The sequence below is a fragment of the Calonectris borealis genome, chromosome 3 (assembly GCF_964195595.1).
Source record: "Calonectris borealis chromosome 3, bCalBor7.hap1.2, whole genome shotgun sequence".
Classification (NCBI taxonomy): domain Eukaryota; kingdom Metazoa; phylum Chordata; class Aves; order Procellariiformes; family Procellariidae; genus Calonectris; species Calonectris borealis.
Window position 1 is genome coordinate 113,861,624 of NC_134314.1, and position 19,393 is coordinate 113,881,016.

A 19,393-nucleotide genomic window follows, 5' to 3' on the forward strand; every position below is an offset into this window, starting at 1 on the left:
TTTAACACCCACAGGAGAGCAGTTTTGCAGCTGCTTCTCAGCTCTTTGTTCGCCAGCAGCTTCCAAATGCTGTTCTGCCTCTGATGAATCTGACAGAAATGTCAGCAGGCGCATGATGCAGTTTGTGGAGCAGCTGCTACGGCATTTTGATGGCCACCATAAAGTGACTAAAGGACTCAGATGTGTTGGAAAGAGCAAAGATTTCAGCAACCTGACTTCCAAACTTCCAAAGGAGAAGTGGATGAGTTACTAGGTGTTTCTTGGCTTGTAACTTTTCCTGTGTCACTCACATCGTTAAACACACCACTGTATCTTAAGGAATGTAATACACAAACACCAACAGACACTCAGCTAGCATCATTTGTTTAATAAAGTCTTTTCTGTTTTTAAAAAAGTTTACAAGACAGATGTGTTCCACATGATAAACAACTAGCGGCTGATCTTTCCTTTTAATAACTTAATCTATGCAGAAAGACTGGACTGCCTAACTTGGTGTTACGTAGCAGCTGAACAATATACCAAAATACACACAGATCTACACGCTGCCATGGAAACAGGTAGCACATGACACCATAGAGTGAGAATCAAAATACAAGCCTGCTTTTTCAGAATTCAAGTGTAAGTTTAAGGAAAAACCCTGATTTATCTTTGAAATGGAGCTTATGTACTGAGAGTGAATGTACTGCTACAATCTGCCTACAGTCACCCTTTATTCAGCAGTCATGTGAAAACACATACACAAAAATGTTACAAGTCCTTTTTACTACTGATACTACACATTAACAACTGAATCTGATAGCATTGCTTTGGTTGTTTCAATACAGAATGATATAGGTTTCTAATGTCTTGGTTCTGTTTTCCCATTTTCCATTCTTTTCCAAAGTCATTGAAGAGTGGTGCTGAGGTGAATGTTGGGTCTCTCTTCAAGAATCCAGCGTAGCTTTTGTACGAGAAACTGTGGAAAGCAAATGAACAGGAACATTACTGTAAGTAGAGTAGAACTAGAGTATGATTCCTTCAAATCCCATAGAGCAAAGTATCTTTACTTATTGTCACAGCATGAAAATTAATGCTAGATTATCAGTATATCACATTTTAGAAATGTTCAGCTCCCTAGGATTTCAAATGCTACTGGAAAGACGAGACTGACCAAGGCACTCTAGAAGGCCTGCAAACTCCTGCTCTCTAAAACGTTATTTCAACACACAACCCAGAAACAGTGGGGGAAACCTTGTATTCCTGTAGCATAGCATAGCAGCAAGGCCAACCGTTGCTGAGAAATAGTACACCCTCGCTTTATTTTCTAAGAACACGTTCTCCTTCCCAATGTGCGTGCTCCTCTCCAGTATTAAAACAGGAAGGTGCACAGAGCATAAAGCTGAAGAAAGCAGAACTCATTTGATTCCAGCTGTGTACGACATGACAATCCACTTTTGACTGCAACCCAATTAATGAACAGAATCATTTCACACCAGTCTTGAAGATTCCCTCCATGAGGCCAGCGTAAAAAAGCCTGTGACTTGAAAATTTCTTTGATCCCTTTTCCAGGTCAATCCAAAAGAAATCAGCATATTTCCAGAAATCTATTAAATGCCTTATGTAAATTCATTTATATTAGTACCACACAGATAATACAAACTTCTATAAAACAGAAATCACCCCCCAATGTCTGACCACCAGGGAAATTAATGGAATTTTTTTTTTTTTTTGAAAGCAACTTTCTGAGCAATGCATGATATTGAATTGTATAAATCACAAGCCAGACTGAACTCTAGGGATGGGAAAATGAGAGAAAGGTTAGACCTTAACATTGCAAAGCTGTTAATAATTAAACGGCACAGCCAGCTCAGGGCTTCAGTGTGAAGATGAGGGAAATAATACTTTCTTGAGAGCTCAGACATGTTTGAAAGTTCAAAATCAGCAATGTAGCCTTTTTGTGGGGTAGGGGTAAGGAGGGCAATGAAAGTTGTGTCCTGAAGACTTAAAACTGACTGGAAGAGTATGATAAATACATATCTACATATGTAGATAATCCATGACAAAGGATTCAGGTCTATATTCAGTCTGATTCCATTCACTTATGTCCAGGCATGTCTTGCAGGTCAGGTTTCTGAAGGGAGAGAAAATCCCAGTTCTCCTACTGAATTCAAGCAGCAAGTCTGGCTCTCAGTGCCTGGCCTAATGTTCTCATTAGATGGTGAAGGTATATGAAATAGCCTGTTATCAAGTCATCCTGGGAAAGCACAAACTGAGGAGGGAGAGGTAGGAACCATGATAGGAAGTTGCAGTTCTGGCCTGTCTCCAACTTCTGAAATGTTTTCCACTTCCACTGCTGGGGACTATGTGTAATTTGGGGTGTTACAAATGGTGAGGGCTGTTCCAGAGTGACCTGCCTGCTAGGTAAAGACAGAGAGAGAAACACAACCATGTATCTCCACTCTGAAGAATACAAAGCAGGATACTGACTTAAGTGACTGCTGTGTTGTAAGACCAAAACTTTAGATTTCTTTAGTCAACCTGGAAACAGTCACGCTGGGCCAGACTCACAGATACACACCTCCAGCCAAGCACACAGCTGGGGAGAGGTTTTCACCCACTTCTGGTGTGCCGACTGCAGACAGAAGGAGAGGTTACCAACCAGCAAGATTATCAGAATTTCACCTTTCAGCACTTCTAATGCAATCCTCTGCATGTGCTGCTTCAGTAAAGCACCCAGGGTTAGAGACCGCCAAGCAGGAGGACACAGCTTTACAGAGGAGTAGAAAAGCCAAACCTGAGGCCTGCTTTGGATGAGCTAAGGCTCTCTTTCTGAAGACACATCTCCTTCTGCTCCACTGCTTGCGCTGGGGTCGTCCTTGTTACGGGGCGGGTTTCTTTCTCTACTTGACTCAGAGGGCACCTTGGTTCTGGTCTTCTCTTTTCTTTGTTGTTGTTTTTCAAGTTTTGTCAGCTATTCACAAAGTAAAGAGAGCGAGAAAACACTTCATGGAATAAAATAATTTCAGAAGACTATTTCTAAAAAACTTGTAAACATAAGCGTTTGTATAAAACTTGCAACTCAGATTCACAACACCAACACATATGTCAATAAAACAGAAAAGAAAAAAAAAGTCCAATGCTTAGATTTTCAGAAATTTGGAGAAGACAGTGAATTATCATCATATGCTAACAAGGTCACCCCCTGAGAGAAGTGCACATATTCAAATGACTACCCTCTGCTTTCCAGGGTCCCTTCTCTGCCCAACACAATCTGCAAACGTGGAAAAGAATAAAACAAAAGGACCAAAAGGGGGAGCTGGATTCCACCAAACTCCTCTTCTGTTTTGGGTCTTAAGTGGCAGTTTTGTAGTTTCAAAGTTGCTGACAACAGATGTATCCCAAGTTCGGTCATCCAGCAAGCAAGAATAAATTTATTTTATTCTTTATCCAGAGAAAAAGATATATGAGCCTTAGCACCACCTAGTATATAGATAACCATTTCAAATCAGCTTGGACAAAACCCTTGGCTAACACTGCCTTGCCACCTCTCAACAGAAATGCTTTCAATGCTAAGAGTCAAACTAAATTGCACATAGCTGTCATTTCTACATCTCTTTCCCGTTTTTCAGAGAAGCAGGTTGCAGTAATTTTTGGGGACACTACACATTGATAGTACTTAAATCGCTACACTTTGTGCAGTTCATCCATTTGGATAATTTCTGTAATCTACTGATTTTCTCTCCTGCTTCCATAATTTCCTCAAGATAAAGCATACTAGTCATAAATCATAATTTCATGGCCAGAAGATCTCTTCTGAGGTGAAATCTTCACAGAATAAAATAAGCTAGATTATGTGTGTCGATTATGAATTAGACGGGCTCATGGAAGATGAATACAAAGATGTAAATCTGAGCTCCAAGTCAGTAAGAGCTACGAGTGCAGATTGCAGAGCCTTGGGAGGATGCACGGCATCCCCTTGCACCTTATCCCACATACACACACCCTCCTTGAACACCTGCACACATGGACTTCTAGCCTAACACAGAATATTCTTAGCTGGCTATTTCAAAACTAAAACCAGTTTATTTTTACTATGTGAAATGACAGAGTACAATGTAACTGTTTGTCTAGCATGATCTAATCCTCAAGTCACATGCAGAGATTGTGTATCTAACGTGCTGGGCATGATACAGGCAGTATTTTAACCCACATGTCTGACAACATACACACTAGTCTTCTGCCAACAAGCCTATATACACAGCACATGAATGTTAAAGGTAATTGAGAAAGTGAGTGCACCTGCAGGAAGGGAAACAAAAGTTTGTGAGCCCTTAGTATTAAAGGTACTCAACCTTAATTAATGGTACTCCCATGGTATCTATGCAGTTGGGTTTTATTTTTGCAAATGGTATTGGGGTCATCCAGCTGCTGAAGTCAGAATTGGGATTTCAATGATTTTCGTGGTACAACAATGTACCGGAAGAGGGAAGGCACACTACATTAGCTGCGGGCTGCAGAGACCCGAAAGCACAGTTCCTAGGTTTCAAAATATAGATTTGTACACATGTAAATAACTACGTGAGTAGGCAGTGCATATTCATCATTCCTCACTGGCCCTCAACTTAGCAGTCAGTAATTGTAAAGTACCCCCCAACACCAAGCCAAACCACAGTCAAACCTGCTGCAACAAACCTCTACACAGCTGTTGCAACCTGCACCCCTTTTTTTACTCCAGCGTCGAGGCTCCTAGCAGTGACCCTTTTTCAACAATAATGATTCCGAAAAAAATTTCCGTTACCTTGTAGTTCTGTAACTTGTAACTCCATGAAACTTCATTGTTTCTGTAAATAACGTGATTACTGAAGGACATGATATCCCCTCTCCTCCAACTAGTGTTTCTTATTACTTGAAAGAAGAAAAAGCCTGAGACACATGATACCGATGTTTAAATCGAGTTACCTTTATCTTTGAGAAGGCTGTAAGCTAACCCAATAAAGCTAACCCTGGATTTTCAAAACATGAAGAACAGTATTCACGCTGTGAACTTTGTGTTATGCAATACAGAATCCACATCCATAATGTATATTTGTTCATATATAATTTACATATAGAGGCAGAAATGGCTCAATATATGATAGCATGTCATATTACCATTTCAAACATGCCTACACTGGCCATTTTCCAACATGGTCTTGGGGGCAAACAGCATGCTCACTAAGACTTCTGAAGTATATATAGTTATATATGGTTTTATAAATACATATATATGTGTACATATAGTCTGATGTACAAGGGGACCATTATTCTCTGTAGAAATAGGAGCAGCATTCATACCCTAGAGTAAACAGTATGCAACAGATGGTCTCCAAAGTTATGACATGTATATTTATCACAAAGGACTTCATAAGTTACCTAGTTCTGTAACTAATTAGTTTGAGAACTATGTAGTGCAGGGGGCAAACAAAACAGCACATATGCAGAGATAAATCCAGATCCATCTTCACACTTGGCTCTGCAGCAGACCCAAAGCTCTACTCATGACTACTCAACTACATCTCTTTCTCACAGGCAACATCTTTAATAGACAGAGAAAAAACAGGAGCAGGAATAATCTTGGAATATTTAGAAAAACTTCCAGGTTGGCATGATCTGACAGCAGTATTCACCCAGCTCAAAGAAAAATGACACAAAAAGTTCATTTATATGAGGGGAGAGGATAGTTTGATAAGCTGTATTTATCCATGTCTCACATGAACAGGATTTACTTTTTTTTTTAAATTATAACAAATTAAAGGCAAAGTTCATTTATGAACTGTTTCATCCACTAAAACTCAAATAATACTAAAATAGATAAGGATTTCTGTGCACCTATGGATGTAAACACACACATGTACGCTCTCCAATCTGTGCATACACTGTGATCAGTCTATGAACCAAAGTTCAGACACAAAGATTAAAATGCATTTCTTTGTAGTCAAAAAATAGTCTCGTTGTTATTATGCAGGCAACAAAAGAATTACACATCTCTTAATTTTTTCTTTTCTGTGCTTATAGGGTGCTTGAGTAATTCAAAAGGATGTGTTATAGGAGTACGCTCCATCACAAAAGACCTGCCAGTGAGTTGAAAAAAGTTACAACAGTTAACTTTTTGGTATTACAGTGAATAAAACTTCAGACACACAAGTCTGGTTCAATGAAACATATCTTTAATGCTTTCTATATAAGCACAGAGTGTGTTCCATACTCATCGTCTCATCTGCAGAAATATCATGAGCTGTTTGTGGCTACTGCCTTATGATGGTTGCTGGCTAGCTGTGGAATGGTGCCCCTTTACAGAAAGTGTCTAACTCAGCTTTACATCTATAAACCAGAATTCATTCTTTTCTGAGACATCTTGGAAGGCTCCTAAGGATTCAAAGCGTGGGCATCTTACAGCAGAAGCAGCACTGTCTCATGGCAAAAGTACTGTGTGTGCCCAAGATGTAATGCTGGGCTGGTCAGCAGCGTGTAGCAGTTACATTTGCACAAGCACCACAATATTCAGATTTATAACACAAGACCGGACATCTTGCACTATGACATGCATGTAGGCAAAAATTTGTGCACAGGATTAAAATCAGTGCCCTTCAATCGTTAAGACGGTCTTAACTATAGACTAACAGGAGTAACTAAGCCTGAAAACTCACATGGAAAATAATGTGCACCTGTACATGTGAATCCTTTTATCTCACACCACAGTACCCTGGAATAACTTCGTGTTACAACTTTGGCCAGAACCAAAACCCACAAACCGATCAGCTGTTCAGAAGAAGTCCTTTATGGTCCCTTGCCAGCAGTCAAAATCTGTGCTTTGGGGATCAATACCTGGTCTGACCCAACTGCTGAATTTCTGAAGCATGAAAGAAGTCAGAAAACTTGAAGCTTCTCAAGTGTTTAAGACCATCCTCCTCATGATCATGCACAAAAATGCAAGAGTCCTCAGTCCACAGAAGGCAACGTTTCTTTTCTCCCATTGTAATCCAGGTATTTTACATTGCTGAGACACTAGCAATGAACTAATAACCTCAAACTACGTGGACATTGCTTCATCCCCAACAGATTGACCAACATAGAGTAATAGCTTTGAAAAAGGTCAAAATTTACATTTGAATTGACAGCTTCTTTGACAAATTCTAGCCTGATGCAATTTAATACACCACAAACATGAAATTCTAAAAATTGAGTAATTACAGTAGAAAGCTAGACTGCACTGTGAAAGAGGGTTTCACCAAGGCAGAAATGTCTGCTGTTATGTCAGCTGTAATACTAGAACACATCATTTTTGCAATCAATTTGCTGTAGCAAAAATATGCAAACAAACTGGCACACCAAGTCCCCCACTTGAAAATGCTAGTAATTCTCCAAGTTGTTTGTTTTGCTGAAGTTAATTTCCCACATTCAGAAATCCCTTAGTGTCAGCCTTCCTTGAAGTTCCACCTTCTTGAATACAGAAACATATCCTTCGTTTTCCTTTTTCTCTGTGATCAGTGTGTACACAGAGGTTGATTGCTGCTTTAGAGACAGCTTTTCTTTTTGCGATAGCCATGAAAGAAGTGAATGACACCAACAGGAGGATTATTTTGTTAGCAGTCTGCCAGAAAATCAGTGGCAGTGTTCATGTTTCTGGAACCTCAAACCACAACAAGATCTGCAGATGTATGTTTTAAATTTCAGTAGTGGTGTGCCAAGCTGCTGCAATTTCAAATCTAAACAAAAAAAAAAATCGTAACTTTAAGGACAGGTTACGTTTCAGGAAGAGTCCAATCCTTCAAACTGCCATAGGGCATTACAAATCTAACAGTTTAATACTAATGCCACTAAGCAAATAATAGCACTGAGATAAAATGATTAGCAGAGGTCTACTGCAAAAATAAATCAATAGACAGGTCGTGACAGAAGAAGGGTAGTCTTCACAATCTGTTAAGGAGATGGCAGATCATCTGACTTTTTCCTTTCCACATATCTATACCTTAGACTTACGATCAAAGTGTTATTAGGAGCTTTGTTCTCTTTGAGAAGAGGACAAAATCCTTTTGGCCAATGAGCAGCTCATGCAAGGAATTATATACTTCATTTTTTTCCTAGAAGAAACATGAGCAGCACACAATGAAGTTACACTACATAGGTCCAAAGCCTGAGGCAAGAAAAGTGCCACCAGCCCTTCATCAGTTAGGTGGGTCTAACTCACTGCCCAGGGTCTTGGAAAAATTCCCTAGCCAAGCAGTTTATCAGCTGCATGGCTTTCCCACTCATTTTTCGCAACTGCTTTTGATCACCAGTGATACAGATAACCAGTTGAGCTCCCTTTGGTTCATTTTCCTCACCAAAACTCTCGGTATGAGAAAATGAACTCACAGGTTGTGGATTTGTTTCTTCCAAGTAAGCTCAAAAACAGGGCAACTGGAAGAAAAGAAACATTAAAGCTGGCAACACAGCATCTAGAAAAAACGTCAGCTGACAGTGCCAAGGAGAGGACTATAGTTTATTTCTCATAATGGTACGTATGTTCGCATGGGAAGGAAGAAAAACCAGGTGACAAAAAACAAATTCAAAGACAATGGGAAAAATCCATTCGCTGCAGATGGAAGCCCTCACTGTACAATCATTTACCATAGTTTAATATCACAAAATATTTGACACCAGCTGCGTCAGGACTGTCCTACTGATCACACAATCCCCATCCCTCCCCAAAATGAAAATGCAAGTTGAAGCAATGCCATACTTGGGGAACTGAAAACACCTTCAGCTACATTATATTAAAATGTTCTAACTGAAAAGTGATAGAAAAGTTAAAATACTAGATTTGGGGTTTCTCCACCTATTTAACAGAGAAATCACTTTTGGCTACACAGCTATGAGAAATTTTTTAAGGCATCAATAATAGAATATTTATGTGGAATTCATTTAATGGATTTTCTATAATCAAGATCCTCCTGTCATGTAAAAATGTAAGTTACTTAAATGTCAGTCTTGAAAAGTTCCTCATTCATTCAAAACACTGACATTTCCAAGGGGCATTACATTATTATTTACTCCTCATATCGATGAAGCGTGGCACGCTGCTTTACAGTACTGAAACGGGCAGGTTCAGTAACAAAGATCTGTTCCAATGCTTTCATTCTTCTTATCCCTCCCACTACAGTGACCAGTTCCAAAAGATGGTTTAAAATATAATGTCATTCATTTCCTTCTGGACAGTAATGGAACAAAGGGACCCAGAGAGATCAATTCAGCATCTAATTAGAATAAATGCATTAAACACTGAAACTGCTACGCCGCTTCCCCTAGCAGAAGAAATGAAAATGCACAGAATATTTCCAATCTGAATTCCATAATTATCCATAATGCTTTCAAAGTTCAAGGAGGTTTTTTTGAGTTGTCACCATGTTACCTCCCTAAGCACCCTCTAAAACCTCTTCCTGCTCCATTTCTGTCTGGCTACTTCTACTAGCTACAAATTCCTACGAAAAAATATGAAGTACATCTCCCTAACCTTCCCCAAAACAGGATATAAACATATAGATCATTCTGGGCATAGCTAACCTAATCTGAGCAACAATCACAACAAACTTCATCAAGACAGCACAGAAATTTTCTACACTCTTAGTGCTGACCTCTGTAATTATGCAAATGGATGCAAGTCAGTTCTAAAGGAATTATCCGAAATTGCTTCACCAGTTAAGGCTGGAAACTACAATGCTTGTGATTTTTACTAGAACATCAGGAAAAATCCTTTTGTTTTCTGCATCATAGCCAAGAGTGAAGAGCAATACTTCATCTACCCTCACTCTCAAAGACTATGTAGGAAATGCAGTCACTGTTACTGAACTCAGAACAGAATCACCGCATACGTATATTGACCTTCTCCCATTTTATGCCTTTTTGTTTCCACGTTTCTTATCCAGTTTCTAATCCATGGCTTTATTTTGCCTTTCAAGCAAAACTTCTTGTACATCAGACTTACCAAAAGGTGCTTTTTGGTAATGCCAATTAAATGCCAGCTATTTTTTCTATTATTCCATTACATGTCCAAATTCAAAAGTAACCACAAGTCTTCAGAAAAGGCCCAGCAATCACTAACCACTGCTGGTGTAAGAATCTTCTGATTTACTTCATACTTTCAATTCATTTGCTTATTATTAAATCAGACAACAACGGAACTGAACAGTTCACAACAAATTGAACTGTAGTAGCTTCCCCTGCTAGGGTTTCACAAACAGCTGGGACATTCTCTTTTTTATACGTATATATCTATATACACACACACACACACATATGTATTTTTTATATCTATATGTACACACACATATATATTTTTTGTATGAGGAGGACTTTTTTTTTATTAATTTTTTATTAAGTCTGTAAGTGATTTATTTATACCTCTCTAATACAAGGAATATAAAAATTTTTACTAATTACATTGCTAAGGAATTATGAAGATCAGATTACCAATTACAACCACAGACAATCACTCAAAAAAAGAGGTATTTCACTGTCACATCCAATGACATAAAAGAGCTATTCATCAGCAATTATTTGTCTAATCTTTTTCTGTTAACATCACATTAAACACTGCAGGATGGTTTATTTACCTCTTCCTGCTAAAGCAGAAAGCAAAAAGATAAAAAACACACCATCTCTGAGTCTTAGTTCCCATGCTACAAGCAAATCAACAGACTGTATGACAGCAAAAAAAAATGCAACAGGCAGGGAAAAGAGAAGAGAATGACAAATTTAAATTGGTTCTTCCTCATCCCACACCTGGTATGATGGGTGTCAGATGATGGCACACGTCAAATAATATCAGGAAAGGATGCTTAAGAGTGTCAGAAACAGGAGTGCCTCCGACAGTGCGTGTTAAGGTCCTGATATGAGCTGGAAAAGATACAACTAACAGTTAAAAGAGCTGCCAATTTTCAAGTAAATGGGGTTCTTTGAAACGTGGCATAGATTAAATTCTTTGTGCATCCAAAGCACACATGGCTGGATTGCTTTATCGGTGTCTGCGCCACTGTAAGAGCTCATCCATTTCTGTGACAAACAAGAATCCCCCACATCAGGACTTGCAACAAGTGGCAACAAGCCACTGAGGGTGGCTCATGAAATGTGTGTGGACAACACATTGCAGAAGAAAGGTAAGCAAATTTACGTTACTCTTATTCTCATATAAGGACTGTCCAGAACCCACTCAGCCCACAGAATGACTCTGTCTGTCTTCCTTTTCATAGGGTCCAGACACAGACTCTGTAAGAAGATACTTGGTGTAACCTTACCTTAGGATAAATGACAGTGCTCTAAGCACATCCTGCACAAGAAGCCTCATCTTCACTGATGAAGAATGAGGTTTAAGGAGGAAAGGAAGGCAATCAGCAGGTGAGACTGAAGCAGAATCATTCACATTAACGGGGGAATTCATGCCAGAAGAAGTTTGAAAACCAGCATCCTTCCCAGTCTTCAGCCCATGTTATGGCCACCAGGAAGGTGTTTTCAGGTGGGAAAAGTAGGCAACTGTGAGGCTAAAACCCTTAAACAAGCCAATGCTCCCCAAGAAAGAGATGGAAACTTGCAAAATCCAGCACACCCTGGTGATTATTCTTGGGTTATTTTACACCCACACATGGGACAGCAGTGGTAAAAGCTCTCTCAGTGCTCTCCATTTCAGTCAAACTGCACCGTGCCATCCTTCAGTGATCCACCTACCCTTACACCAATGACTCCCACTAGACCGCTTGAGCAAAAAAGACTGGTCACCAGCTTTGCCCTAGAGACCAAGACACCACGGAGCTCCATCTCATAGTCACAGGCAGCAGGACATGATGCTGCCATCCATCCTGCCACTAATGCACTCAACTGCAGGCTACAATAAATGCTGCTATGGAAAGGATATAGCATCTGAGGTAGAGCCATGCAAAAGCATGGAGAATTTGTGCAGTAAACATTGCTTGGTGGCATGGAGGGAATATGTCTTTTCCTATTTCACAAAGAGCTGGAGTGGCAAAAGCAGAGGGTCAATACTGCCACAAGTACCACAACTAAACCTCAGCCTTAACAAGTCTATACCATAAACATGGCACCTGAAAACAGTGGGCCGTAACTCTCTTGAGGGTTGATGAACAGTTCAAAGGGGACATCACAGCATTCCGTTTCTCTGCCATTGAGCTTTCTGCAGACTCTATTTCCCAGGCAAATCAGCTCAATTCCTCCAAGTAGGGATGCGAGTGCTTACATCTACAATCATTCCTCACTCTAAAGACACAGCTGCTGATGATGATTATTGCACAATTTGGGCTGAGAACTCTTTGTGCTAAAGCTGTGAGGGTATAGAAAGAAAGACCAGGACCAGATGTAGTTCTTTCAGGGGCTAAAACATCACTAAAGGATAAAGAACAGAATTTGGAGGTAAAACAAAACCGACTCCAAACCAAGACACCTTAGCTTTTGAGGCAACAAGAGATGCTTCTTTAAGCTTTCCCACACTCTTCTCCCAGTAGGCTCCAAACGCCTTTTGTGTGATATTTTGAGATATGCAGAATTCCCAGGAGATGCATAATTCCCACCAATTACAGCCACCCATTGCACTGCAGTTATCACAGAACCTATAAGCAGGCTTTAAAAGATATATGTATAAAGATACATGGCTGGCTGAAAAACCCAAATGTCTGATTTTTAATTCAGAACAGTGATGGTCAGATGGCAACTCAAGGACAGACCAGATCAGCAAAGTGATTTTATCTTGCTGGTCAACTGGCCAGGTAATTTGGTAGGATCACTGTACAAGGGACAAACTGCAGCTAGAAAGACTGACTAGAATACAATAATAGAATAGTTCCATTCCAGTTGGAAGGGACCTACAACAATCCTCTGGTCCAACTGCCTGACCAGTTCAGGGCTGACCAAGAGTTAAAGCATATTATTAAGCGCATTGTCCAAATACCTCTTGAACACTGACAGGCTTGGGGCATTGACCACCTCTCTAGGAAGCCTATTCCAATGTTTGATCACCCTCTCGGTAAAGAAATGTTTCCTTATGTCAAGTCTGAACCTCCCCTGACCCAGCTTTGAACCATTCCCACATGTCCAATCACTGGATACCAGGGAGAAGAGACCAGCACCTCCCTCTCCACTTCCCCTCCTCAGGAAGCTGTAGAGAGCAACGAGGTCATCCCTCATCCTCCTTTTCTCCAAACTAGACAAGCCCACAGACCTTAGCCACTCCTCACAGGACATTCCTTCCAGCCCTTTCACCAGCTTTGTTGCCCTCCTCTGGATGCATTCAAGTACCTTCACATCCTTCTTAAATTGCAGGGCCCAGAACTGCACACAGTATGCAAGGTGAGGCCGCACCAACACTAAATACAGAGGGATAATCACCTCCTTTGACCAGCTGGTTATGCTGTGTTTGATGCACCCCAGGATGCAGTTTGCCCTCCTGGCTGCCAGGGCATGCTGCTGACTCACATTGAGCCTGCTGTCGACCAGCACCCCCAGATCCCTTTCTGCAGGGCTCTCTCCAGCCACTCCTCTCCCAGTCTATACTTCCGTCCAGCGTTAGTTCATCCCAGGTGCAGAATCTGGCATTTGTTCTTGTTAAATTTCAGGCCACTGATGATTGCCCAGTGCTCCAGTCTATCCAGATCTCTCTGCAAGGCCTCTTGTCCCTTGAGAGAGTCAACAGCACCTCCCAGTTTAGTATCATCAGCAAACTTACTAATGGTGCATTCAAATCCTGCCTCCAGATCATTGATAAATATATTGAACAGAACTAGCCCTAGAATTGAACCCTGAGGAACACCGCTGATTGCCAGTCGCCAGCCAGATGCAGCCCCATTCACTACAACCCTCTGAGCTCTGCCCTTCAGCCAGTTCTTCACCCAGCGCACTGTGAACTTGCTCATCCCACAGTTGGACAACTTGTCCAGAAGGATCCTGTGAGGGACAGTATCAAAACCTTACTAAAATCCAGAAAAACTACATCCACCACCTTCCTTCATCCACTAGGCAGATGACCTTATCATACAAGGATATCAAATCAGTAAGACAGGATTTTCCCTTCATGAACCCATGTTGACTGTGCCTGATGATTGCATTGTCCTTTAAATGCCTTTCAATAGAACCCAGTATAATCTTCTCCATAATTTTTCCAGGTACTGAGGTTAGATTAACAGGTTTGTAGTTTCCTGGTTCTTCCCTCATGCCCTTCTTATAAACTGCAATAACAATTTTAACAAGGTTAAGTGAAGTGTTATACAAATAGAGTTCGTGTGGCCTCGCTGAAGCACAGTTGGTAATAACCATCCCTCCCCCTTCTCTTTCAGCCTGGAAAAATTGGTCACTGTAGTGTTTAGAGAATGAGAAAACCTCATCACTGCATTTGGTTTTCAGCATAGCTTGTGCTGTTCCTCAGCAGAGCTAACTCTCCTCTCCACTCCAGACTTAAATTCAGGACTTAAATTTGCTGTTCTCTTGTTTCTGACAAAGACGCAGCTCTCCAATTCCATCCAGCCACCCACATGCAAAAGCTCATAAATGTCAAAAAAATTCACTAAAAAAAAAGGGAAGGGTCCAGACACATTAAAAACATAGTTAATGAGTTATGATTAAACAGCAGCTCTAATGATGAGCAAGAATAAACTGTAAAAAAGCTGTTTTGCATTACACACACACGACCTTTACCAGGACAGCAGGCAGCTATCACAGGCCAGGAAACCAAAGAAAACAATACAATTATTTAACTTTTCAGCGGCTGCACAGGAAGCACAAGGTCCTCATGCCTAAGGAAAGCTATACTGCTTCATAACAGGAATTACAAATCTGCAGAGGTGGCATAGCCTATACATCCATCCTTTCCAGACAGACCTGCTGGCTCACTTACCTGTTTAGGGTCGACAGTGGCAGCTGGGGACTCCAATTCTATTGTTACAGGACCATCATTCTGGATGTGTACCTGCATGTAGGCACCAAACTTGCCATCTGAAAAGGGAAGAGACAAGAAGTGCTGAGGGCTCTTGGAAGGATAACACATACCAAAATCTTTACCAAATGTGCTACTAAAAAGAAAAAAAAACACATAAGAGGACAGCCAGCTAACAAACTGCAGAAAGCTACTAAGAAAAAAACAGTCTATGTGCACCCAGCTATGTGGTCTGACATTCAGAGACAATAAATATGCAGCTAAGTACAGAAATGTCCACAAAACAAACAAGTCTACAGATAATCAAGGTGCTCACTGTTCAGGATAGGCAAGATAGCTCTCACAGGCAGGAAATGAAATTTTAAAGGATGTAACAGCTAAGCCTAGAGATCCAGTCCAGTTAACCCGTTGATGTTCTGTTGCTTATATATAAGCAAAAGATAAAAACACCTGAAGACTACTCTGAAGCATCTGACATTGAATACTCTAGAGCAGGAGACATTGGTGTGCAGCTCAGTCCCAATCTGCTATAGCAATTTCTACGTTCCTGTATGCAACCTAGGCCGTTCTTTGACAGAGTTTGGCAAAAAGGGCAGAAAAAAAGACAGTGTCTACTCCCTCAAGGACATTGAGGTGCTGGAGCGTGTCCAGAGAAGGGCAATGAAGCTGGTGAAAGGTCTGGAGAACAAGTCTTATGAGGAGCGGCTGAGGGAACTGGGACAGTTTAGTCTGGAGAAGAGGAGGTTCAGGGGAGACCTCATCGCGCTCTACAACTACCTGAAAGGAGGTTGTAGCGAGGTGGGTGTCGGTCTCTTCTCCCAAGTAACTAGCGATAGGACGAGAGGAAATGGCCTCAAGCTGCGCCAAGGGAGGTTTAGATTGGATATTAGGAAAAATTTCTTTACTGAAAGAGTGATCAAGCCTTGGAACAGGCTGCCCAGGGAGTGGTTGAGTCACCATCCCTGGAGGTATTTAAAAGACGTGTAGATGTGGCGCTTAGGGACATGGTTTAGTGGGCATGGTGGTGTTGGGTTGACGGTTGGACTCGATGACCTTAGAGGTCTTTTCCAACCTTAATGATTCTATAATTCTATTCTATGATTCTGTGCATTCCCAGTAGGCACATACGCACAAACACATGTATGCTACACACATACGCACACACGTATATATATACACACGCAGCCAGCTGCACAGATACCCACACGGACACACTCAGCACTCACATGAACACAAATAGCACCTACAGCCTCACCCTGGACCCCTCACTGGCTGGTCAGGATGAAGGTCCATTAGTGGAAAATATGTACATATATACAACGCGGACTCCTCCAGCAGCGAGGCTTAGACACTCAGTCTGCCCAGTAGCTGCCCATGGATCTTGGCCTCCCCAGATGCTGGCACCTGGGGTACAAGTCCCTGAGGCCTGCAGCCCGGCTCCAGCAGCTGGTACAGACCCCCTCGCACACATGCACACACACACACATTTCCCCGCAGCTCTCTGGCAGTTTGCTGGCTCCCCCCGCATCTTACCCTTAGAGACACACACACGCACACACGCAGGTCTCGTCCGTAGAGACCCCCGGTCTCTCCAGCAGCTGGCCAGGACTCCTCTAGTCCCCCCAGGAACCAGTTTCTCCTGTTGTCTCACCCTCAGAGACACTCACCCAGACTCAGCTCTGGCCACCGCAGCTCCTCGCCAGCTCATCCTGCTGTGTATTTGCTCACTCACGCTCACTCGCAGACACGGGCCTCGAACCCATGGTCCCACTCCAGTTGCTGCACTCAGATCCCCATTCACACACATGCACACAGAACAGTGGGTCCCTCACCCAGGAAAATAGTCAGAAATGGACTTTAGTAAGAAGACAATGCAGACTGCGCTGTGCAGGTGCAGGGCATGGCTACAAGCGTACTGACCCATCATTCCGTACATGGCTGGCCCTTTTTATACCCACATCCCTTTATTTTCCCATGCTTGTTCCTCCTGAAATCACCGAGATCCACCTCTTTCGCTGCCTTTGCTTCCTCACCTAAACATCCCATAATAAGTCTTGTGCAACCCTGAAATGCTCTCCTCCTGCATGTGTCCTGTATCTCCAGGCAGTGACCCCCCTCAGTCCAAAAGGTGATCCGGAGAGCCACTCCCGTTGACTCCCCAGGATAAGCATCACACCTGGACCACGGGATTGACGGTCCCCCAGGACAGCCCTGGGAGGGGCCCGGACAGGGTTTGCAATCCTCTGAGTCCAAAATTTGGGTTCCCCTGCCTGCCTCTGTGCTCCGTTGTGTGTGTGCAGACCAGTTTTGTATCGTATAACCTAAGAAGGTTATATACTACAGCGGGAGTGAAAACACCTTCCCATCTGACAACTCCACTGTAGGGTCAGTACCCTCTGGAGGGAAGGGACAACTGAGGCTGCAGTGGCATCAAAGAATGGCACATCAGAAGTTAGTGGCATATCAACAGTTACTGCTTTAAAAAGGTGCAGCTGACTTGATTGGGTAAGTCGGGTAAACAGAGATACCATGAAGCTGTCCGTATTTCAGGAAAGAATCAGTGTGTTCTGAATGCTAGCTAATGGTGCAGAAGAAAAAAAGAAGAGAGTTACTAAATAATTACAGAAAATAACAGAAAATTTATGAGACAGAAGTATTACAAAGCAAGTAAAAAAAAATCAAAAAGATCTGTTCCCATTTTATAAATTTGCAGGAGCCTGGAACATGTAAAGGGTCCAACTGAGAAAAGATGTCAGAGCAATCAAAAAAATAGTGATTATCATTTTCCAGCACAGTTTTCAAACCCTTTGCCACCCATGATAGATGAGAACCTGCAGAGAAAACCCAGGTAGTTTTTCCCTAAACCTTTAGCTTTAGGTTTCACTGGTGAATCATGCAGGCATACATTTTCAGAGATGCCTATAAATGACTCTCAGTTGAGAAATAAAAGCTTGAAGAATGCTTGCTTTTGGTTAGCTGTATCTGCACACCTGAAGTCTAGCTACCATAATGTGTAAGAGTCTCTTAGAGAACAAATACCAACTACAGTGCAGGAATCTCACAGAATTGTTTCCTGCACAGAAACAGATATCTTCTGCATCTGACAAACACAATAAAACATGACTCTGTACCTTCATGCAGACAATGAGGGAAGGATCTACTGACATGCTTAGAAAGTGGTTATATTGCTTCTTTAGGAAGATCAAGCAGACACTACTTGAGTTACTGCTCCTAGAAGTGTTTTTGTTATATTTACAAGTGGGTATGGAAAGAGATGTACCTATACGTTGATCACATAAACCACTCAAAACTAATGCATCTTTCTTCAACAAAATAATAAACAGAAAATACCGTCTTAAGCTTTATTAGTGGGAGCACAACTTTTCAAATAGCTCTCTACATGTCGTATCATCCCTCTGCTGTACTTTACTCACAGTGCCTTTTGCACTTCCCATACATGTATGGACCTAAAAAAAAGTAAACCTCACAGGCCCCTTTTTTTAAAGGCCGATAAAGTGGTCAAATAACCTCCCACCTTTACCAGAACACTCAAAGCACTCCCATGTCACAAGCACTTTCTATCTTGTTTCAGCATCAGAACTACTTCGAGGGACATCTTTCTATAACAGCGCCCTCCCGTTCTCCTCATACTTAAACTTCCAGTCTTTTGACCCAAGGTCATCCCAGGCCAAGGTGAATCACAGCTCAGAAAGTTTAAGATTTAGAGCTAATGGAAAGAGTACTGAAAAAAGAAATGTCTGTTAATGCTGCCCTCCTCTATAGCCTCTCTCTTCCAGACCTTCCCCTCAAAGACAGGAAGGGCCTCAGCACCTTGCAACCACCACAATATGAAAGGCAGGGTGGGTTTCAGTCCCAGCAACCTCATTCTCTCAAAGGATTTAAAAAGCCAACTGAGGGAGAATTTCTTCACACATTCCAGAATCCCTTTATTGGTCTTAATCCAAAATATCTTGTAGACCACCACACACCCTCATCTTCAAGCTTTCAAACATACTGCAAAGCAGCTGCCACCCTCCCTTATCACAAATTGATGCGTCCTGTAGTTTCAGGGACCATAGTCCCTGCACGGTATGTGCTTTCCTCATGGGACACTTCTGGATTTTTGTGCTGGCAGCTCCCTTATACAACAAAACCAAAGGGTTCTAGCGGTCCATTGGCCCTCATAGCTCTTTTCAAGAAGTGCGCTCACTGTAACACAGCTTTTCTCTCTGCAGCTTCAGGGTCTGGTCTTGCCTGAAAGAACAAGGAAAAGCTAAAACCTAGTTTCACAATTTCTTGTTAAATCAATGCCTAATGCCTCCTCAGGAAGAGATGCTTCTTCAGCAGAATCTCCCTGTGTTGGCTGCCGGCCTCAAAAACACGTTCCTGTCTTCCTTCCCTTGTCCCAGTGTCTACTGTAGTTTCAGTATATGGCAATTCATATAACCTTTCAGAGAAGGCATT

The 19,393-nt window shown here is 41.8% G+C and overlaps 1 protein-coding gene across 2 annotated transcripts in view; it reads right to left on the bottom strand.

Annotated features, from left to right (window-relative positions):
• Positions 1-352: 352 nt before the first annotated feature.
• DTD1 (D-aminoacyl-tRNA deacylase 1) overlaps positions 353-19,393 on the bottom strand; it is a 28,805-nt gene continuing 9,764 nt past the window's right edge. For both annotated transcript variants that reach the window (XM_075147352.1, XM_075147353.1), the window contains exons 4-6: positions 14,891-14,988; positions 2,774-2,950; positions 353-955 (exon numbers count right to left, since the gene is read on the bottom strand). In XM_075147352.1, the coding sequence (XP_075003453.1) occupies positions 2,795-2,950; positions 14,891-14,988 (254 nt within the window). In that variant the 3' untranslated portion in view covers positions 353-955; positions 2,774-2,794. The remainder of the gene's footprint in view (positions 956-2,773; positions 2,951-14,890; positions 14,989-19,393) is intronic.